The sequence below is a fragment of the Mercurialis annua genome, linkage group LG5 (genome assembly GCF_937616625.2).
Source record: "Mercurialis annua linkage group LG5, ddMerAnnu1.2, whole genome shotgun sequence".
Lineage (NCBI taxonomy): Eukaryota > Viridiplantae > Streptophyta > Magnoliopsida > Malpighiales > Euphorbiaceae > Mercurialis > Mercurialis annua.
In genome coordinates this window covers 5,119,717-5,127,087 of record NC_065574.1, presented here as the reverse complement: position 1 = coordinate 5,127,087, position 7,371 = coordinate 5,119,717, and the positions used below count along the sequence as shown (strand labels likewise).

Sequence of the window (7,371 nt, the reverse complement as noted above, 5' to 3'; positions counted from 1 at the left end):
GTTTTATTCTTTATTTACTAATTAATTTTGAGAACCACTAAACTTTTAAATTTTTTCATTTCAGTTTATCAAATTTTAATTTTTTTCGTTTTGGTTACTGAACTCTAATTTTTTTCTCAAATGAGTTTTTTCGATTAAAAATACGTAGATGACAGCCGGATTTTGACACCTGGCGGCCATATTTTGCTAGTTTTATATTGAAAAGTGATCACAAACACAATTTTACCGGGAAGAAACAAAATGAAGAAAATTGAATTTCGATAACCAAAATTAAAAAATAAATAAATTTAGTAACTAAAAAAAAAAAAGTAAAGTTTTGTGATCCTCAAGATCAATTACCCGAATATGATCTATCTACTAATTTTTTTTTAATTTATTTGTCGGTTAGTATTTTACGTATGAAAATTTAAAGATGTAGACTTATTCTATAAAGGATATGTATACATATTTTATTTAACTGGTTAAACCAATAATTAAACTTGTTGAACCATAAACTAATAGCCATAAAACACTATTATGAAGAGTAGAATGACACCCAACTAAAATAAAAAATCATAACTAATTCATCTTTGTATTTATTTTCAGAATCACTCAACCTTTAGTACAATAAAAAGTGAACTAAACCCAATATACATATAACAATAAACACACAAAGAATTTGAAAAAAAGAAACGCAAGCATATGATAGCTCCTGAACACAGTACCTAAAAAAATGAAGCAATTATTTAATGCAAATTTGCACTATTATTATTTGGTATAATTTGAAATTGAAAAGCAAGTCGAGATTAGGAAGATGATAGGTGAGGATGAGGCTCTCTTCCGAGTCGTACCGAGTTGACATAATCTCTGGGGCCATGATCAGCAACACCAGGCAATGCCAATCCTATTATCCTGAACATGATCGACACCCATCCTTCCTTGTAGTCTGCCCCATATGTGTAGCCCATCATTAAGCTTCTAATCAACTCCCATGCAGCATTTAAGTGCAGTGGTACCACATATCTCAAACCAAAGAAATTTGGGTCTGGCTCCTCATCCATTCTCTTTAAGATTGCATATACATACAACACAATGAACAAACAATATCAATTTCTTGTTTGAAAAGTGATTAAAAGTCCTAGCAGTTAAAGAATTACAAACCCGAATTGAAGCGAACTACTCAATTCAGTTGTTTTCGGTCCGGTTCAGTTACTTCAGTTTGGTTTGCACTAAAACTTTATATTGAACTAAAACGAACTGAACTTTTTGGTTTGATTTGGTTTCTGCACACCCCTTCTAGGTACTTAATTTTTAATTTGGTATAAATATAGAAGTTGTATTGCTCTTTGAAATGTGAAAATAGAAAGGTAAAATTAGTAGAAATACCTGCTCATTGTAGAAGCTATCATAGTAAAGGCAAACTCCAAAATGCTTGAACAAGAAGGTTTTGTCATCATAAGGCAATCTAGGAACAAGGTCATTGCAATAAACTATCCTGAAGTACTTAGGATATGGATGTTCCAAATGAGCTTCCATGTATTTACCAAGCTGCATATCCCCAATTCTTGGCTGACCAAATGTGTAAACACCAACTAATCTCTGCATCATCTCCATTTCTTCATGCAGCACTAACACAGTCGGAAATAGTATCGCAAGCGCGCCCCCTAAGCTATGTCCAGTCACTACAAATTCTGCATTCTTGTGCTCTCTAAGTAGTCTTCTCAGCTTCCTCCTCACAGTATAATATGCGCTCTTCTTTACCATGTCGGGCGGAACACTAGCCGTTTCTGAATCGGAAGATTGATCCCACGCGCTATGTTCCTTGTCAGAATCAGCATTTGATTCAGCGGTGTCTTCTGAATCAATACCGCTTGAATGGTTGGGATTTGTTTTGGTCTTTCGCAAATGATGATGGAAGGTGGTGGCAGTTTTTGCTCTGTTTCCTAAACCTAATGCTTCTAAGAATCCCATATGAACTTTTCCTAATTTCGGAATCTCAAACCAGGAATAATCAAAATCAGTGCTCCAGTCATCAGCATCAAAAGGCTCTGTTCCTCTAAAGCTTATCAGTATCAAATCCGCATCTTTCGGCTTGTCACAGATTATGAACACTTGAGTAGAGTTTTCCTTTTGGAAATCTACCAGCCCATAATCGAAATTAAAGCGTTACAGAACACCATAAACATGATCACAGAACAAACATAACCAAATTCGGTGTGAGTTCTTACCATTCCAACAGTCATAGAAGTCCACAAAATGCATCTGATTTTGCAAAAAATAAGAAGTTAATTGCATTAGAGAGTAAATATAATGCTGAAAAGTACTGAGAATCAGACTTAATTAATGCATAATGCTTGCCTTCCAATGATTAACAACAACATTTCGAACAACTTTAGCGTTCTCATAAGCTAACTTGGAAGCCATAATGCAAAGATCCATGAGAGCTCGATGTCCCATCTCTGCTTTAATATGTTCCTCTCCAGGAACAGAATCATCTATATGTTCCAGCAACTTTTCAGCCCTGTACAGGTCTACTCGCCCATCCAACTGTCCAATAGTACTCGTAAACTCGTCCGTGCCTCTCTGCGGTATCACCACCTTTCCTGCAATCCTCCAGTTAGTCAATAGCCAGCCACTTCTCCATTAAAACCCCTTTGCATGCAGTATACCGGCCACGAGCGGACTTAGCAAGAGCTTATAGTAGACAGTTGTTCATCTTATAAATTTATCTTTTATCAATTTTAGCTATCTTACAAACTTTTAATACAATCTTGCCCATTTTATAAAATATTTCTAGCTCCCCCATTGATATCAAAGGCGTCATTTAATCAAACACATGGCATGCATAAATAACAAATACATAAAAACATGAATAAAATCATAGAACCAAGACAACTAAGCACATGTAACAACACATACCTTGGATAAAGTTGAAGAACAAGCCAAAAAAACCGCCATTTTCAGACAGAACATTGAGGAAGAAATCAATAGCAAAACCAGTATACTCCAACGGTTTCCCAAAAACATGAAGAACTTTCCGCACGAGAATCGAAACTATAATCACCCACCTATTATCAGCCGCTTCTCTACTCATCACACGCTCCTCCGAGCATTCCAAGAACCGCACACCACTCCCTATATCACCCATCACCATGTACCTCCACAGGTCCATCACGCCACCTTTCTCCGGCCGCACTATCAGATACTTAAACCTCTCATCTCCGTCAATTTCAGTACCCATGAATTAAAGATTCAAGAATATTAAAGATTTCAAAATATTTGAACTGGGGGATTATTCAAAAAAGATGGTATTTAAAGGTGGTACAATTAGCGGTTCTAACTGAAAAAAAGTATGGTCGGTCTGTTAATACAAAAAATAGAGTAAAGTTTTGGCTTTCTGTGATTATGAATATCCCCATGAGATCAGCCATGCATGGTTCACACACGAGTGTCATTTGGTGATTGGTGTAATTTTATGCTTTTTGTGGGCCAAAGTATTTTGAAAAGGTCCAATTATCCATTGGAAGGGATAGATATGTTGAGAAGTTATCTTATACTCTAGGTTCTTGAGCTGGACGGGTATGGCGTGAGCTCCAAGAAAAGCTTGATGAATCTTTGTTGACGTTAATCTTGACCTTGTGCTCGTAAGTTGAGGTTTCTTCTATTGATTAAATTTCTACTTGTAGATTATCTTACAATTTTGATGCAATTCTATGTAATAACTTTTAGCCTCAACATGGAAATTTCTTATATAAACATAGTTTACCGTGGTATTGTTTGATAAAATAAATTGAATCATTGATCAATTCACCATCTTAAGTTGGTTTAAAATATTAAAAAGAATGAATTCTACAAAATCGTATTAAAAACTCAAATTTTTATCAAACTTATCGGTTTCATCCTTCTGCAGCAAGAAGAGAATAAAATACTTAATTAATCCTAATTAAAACTTTAATTGTAATTCTAATTAACTTATCAACCTTAAATAAGTTCTAATTAACCCTAAACTTAGTTAAACATAATCCACCTAGAGTTATCGTTGATGTCCGTCCAGCCAGGGGCGGAACCACCCAAATGGCTAGACACGTTCATGGCCGGGTACGGATCTGATTTAGCGGGTTTTGTTATTTTTAATAAGTCCAAGTCCAGCCCGGTTTCATATTTTTTATCTAAACTTGGCCCTTACACTTTATATATGTGAGTTCGGGCTGAACTTCTCTAAATTATTTGAAAATTGAAAAAGAAAAGATTGAGTTTGCCAATAAAATAGCAGGATTTTTCGGGTTCGTCGGACCCGGCTTTAAAAAAAATTATTATTCAAACCCGGTCCTAGGAGGACGGGCCTGTATCCAGGCCCATGAACAAATCTATTTTTTAAAAAAATACATATAAAATTTTAGAAAATAGACATAAATTTATATAAAATTTAAAGTTAAATGGAGGTTAAATCCGGACTGCCAAAATATTAAAAGTAAATTGAAAATTAAATTCGAGCTGAAAATAAATTTTGATTATGCCATTACTAGCGGCATCGTTCTCAAGCAGCAAAAAAATGTTGGTTTTCAAGCAACAGCATTGATGTCGAGATCGAGCTGTCGCCATCTCCAGCAACAACTGTCATTGTTTGTCGGTCTCCATATGTTAACGCTTGTTTGTCCACCTTGGTCGTTTGTCCGCCTCGTTCATTGATTGAAACAGCCGAAGCAACAAAGGCATCAAACATTCGTCCTCCTCGGCAGTGGCGGAACCAAGACTCCAACTTAAAACGGTCGAAATTATTTTACGTTCGGCTATTTAACAAAATCAAACGGCAATAATACGCTGCAATCTATAAATTTGCAGTTATAGGAGCGGTTTTAACCGCCCCTGACACATGTAGGGGCGGTTTCTAGGGGCGTAAATGCCCCTACTAAAAAAAACCCCAAAAATCTTTTTTTTTTAAATTTTTTTTCGGCGAGGAATGTCAGTCGACCCTCCTCGACCCTCCCTAGTTCCGTCACTGCTCCTCGGTAGTGATGGTGGCATGTGGTGAACCTCCACGGTTCCAAAAATAATAAAGATGAAGAATGATTAAATTGAACAATGACAGGAAAGGTCCTTAATTTTTTATTAAAAATTTATATGATATTTAAACTTTTAAAATTATAAAAAAAATATTTGAAAATCATTGAAAGCTAGTTTGAAGAATAAAAAAATATTAAGGATTATTTTAAATTTTTTACCATTTCGTAATGGAGCATGTACACGCTCGAGGGTGCAACTGGAGGAGGGGAGATTTGATACGATTAGGCAAAAATTCAAATTTTTTTGATATAATTTTGTATAATTGACTTTTTGGATAGTGTGTGCCATTTTGAAACAGCAGCATCTCCTTTTCCCCGGCGAGGAGGAGGTCCTCTTTGCCGGAAATCAAAAAAAAATTGAATTTATTTTAGAAAAAGTTTAAAAAAGTCTTTAGGCTAATTAGGGTATAATTAATTAATATTTAATTATGATTAATTAGATTAAATTATATTAATTATAAATTCACTCTCGAATTAAGGTGTCATATCAGTATATGGGGGATTTTTGCCAAATTTAGGATAAAAATGATCTGATTTTTCACTTTTGGACGTTTTTGATATTTCGTGTCAAATTGAGGGGATAAAGTGAACCTTTACTTATCAATAAATAATCGAGAGTCAAATAATCTTTTGTATACTCGTGCCGCGTGTTTATACTCAATCATGTTTTCTTTATTTTTATTTTTACTTTGATAATTATGTCTTCTCTATTTTGTTAGTCAAATAAAATTAAAGGACTTAAATAGTATTTTGCCCCTTCAACTTGTAAACCATGAGCAATTAACACATAAATTAATTTTGTTGGCAAATCAATACACGAACTTAGTGATTATGGGCAATTAACCCATTTTGGCAAATTAACTTACAAGTTAAGGGGGCTAATTGCCAATTTAAGATACAATTAACTTACAAATTAAAGAGGCAAATAATCAAAACGGGGTAAATTGCTCATAATCACCAAATTCGTGTACCGATTTGCCAATAAAATTAATTTATGTGTTAATTGTCCATTACTTACAAGTTGAAGGGGCATATTGCCATTTAAGTAAAAATTAAAGTGAACATGATGGAAAAGTTTTAAAATTAGAGATGGTTTGAGGATTAAAGGTGAGGTTTACAATTTCAGCATAAGAAAAAACTTTTTCTTTTAATACTATTTTCAATTTTGCAGTGCAAAGTAGAATTCAAAAATTTGCAATTGGTTTCTTTTTGTTATTATAATTTCACTTAAGAAATATAAAAGGTATTGCTTATTACGCACTTGAAATTCATTTCACTACTCTACGCAAAGGGTGTCAAATGAAAAAATGGAAACCATAAATACGGTGGCAGAATTAGAAAATTTAGTCGCTGGGGCGAATTTTTATTTCGTCGTACCATACATCGTTCGGCTATTGTTTTAGACCGAACGAGGTATTGTTTGACATATTTAGACCAAATGACACATTGTTTGGCTTAAATATTTTTAAATTACTAAAAAAAATTAAAATTAATTATTCAGTATCTAACAATCTCGAATTTTTTTGAAACCAACCACTTCACCCTACTTCCGCGATATATAAATAAATATATATATAATATGTGTGTGCACAATTAGTAGATAGAAAAACTTGTACACCATAAATTTCTAGTACCAAACTGGAAAAAAACAGTTAAAGATGATGTGCAATTTTTGGCAGCTAATTAGAAGTTGGAACATAGACTTTGTATAAATTTTACAACATTTTATTTTTATTTATTTGCAGTTTTGAAAAGATAAGATTGACTTTGAAATGCGTGGGAAAATGGAAATCTAGAATATCTCTTATGAGATCGTTCCTAATGCGCACAGATTTATTTTCATTTTTAAGTTCAATTACCTAATTCTAATGTGAAAAATTATTGCACACAACCGTTACGTCATGTCATTCGTGCAACAAACCAATTGTGCGTTAGTCATATGGAAAATTGAATGATAAAAAAATAAATAATAATTAAAAGATTCCCTATCGCAAATGCTCATTGGCTTGATGTAAAAATGACGTGGCGCAACGGTTGCATGGGATAAACACTTTTCTAATGTTATTACTCATTAGCATAAAAGTTAAGCAGTGCTATAATAATAGTATCATCGTTTTTTCTAATTAGTATCATCTTCATAATGACACGATAAAGTAAGATATTTTATTTATTTATATATTTTTTTAAAACATCTTAACAAATAAATTAACACGATATTTGTATATGCTAGACTGGACCAGTAGGCCGATTATCTGTCCGGTCCGCTCACCTTGGCCTGTTTGGTCCAAATTTACCCACTTACTTTTTTTTTGTTACGAGGGAACTCCGG

General features: G+C 33.8%; 1 protein-coding gene across 1 annotated transcript; it reads right to left on the bottom strand.

The window, feature by feature from the left end:
* Positions 1-540: 540 nt before the first annotated feature.
* LOC126683457 (triacylglycerol lipase OBL1) lies at positions 541-3,515 on the bottom strand. The gene is made up of 5 exons (XM_050379359.2): positions 2,899-3,515; positions 2,338-2,582; positions 2,208-2,241; positions 1,366-2,117; positions 541-1,043 (listed from the first exon to the last, which is right to left on the bottom strand). The coding sequence occupies exons 1-5, from the start codon at positions 3,218-3,220 to the stop codon at positions 786-788; spliced, it is 1,611 nt and encodes a 536-aa protein (XP_050235316.1). The 5' UTR covers positions 3,221-3,515; the 3' UTR covers positions 541-785.
* Positions 3,516-7,371: the final 3,856 nt, after the last annotated feature.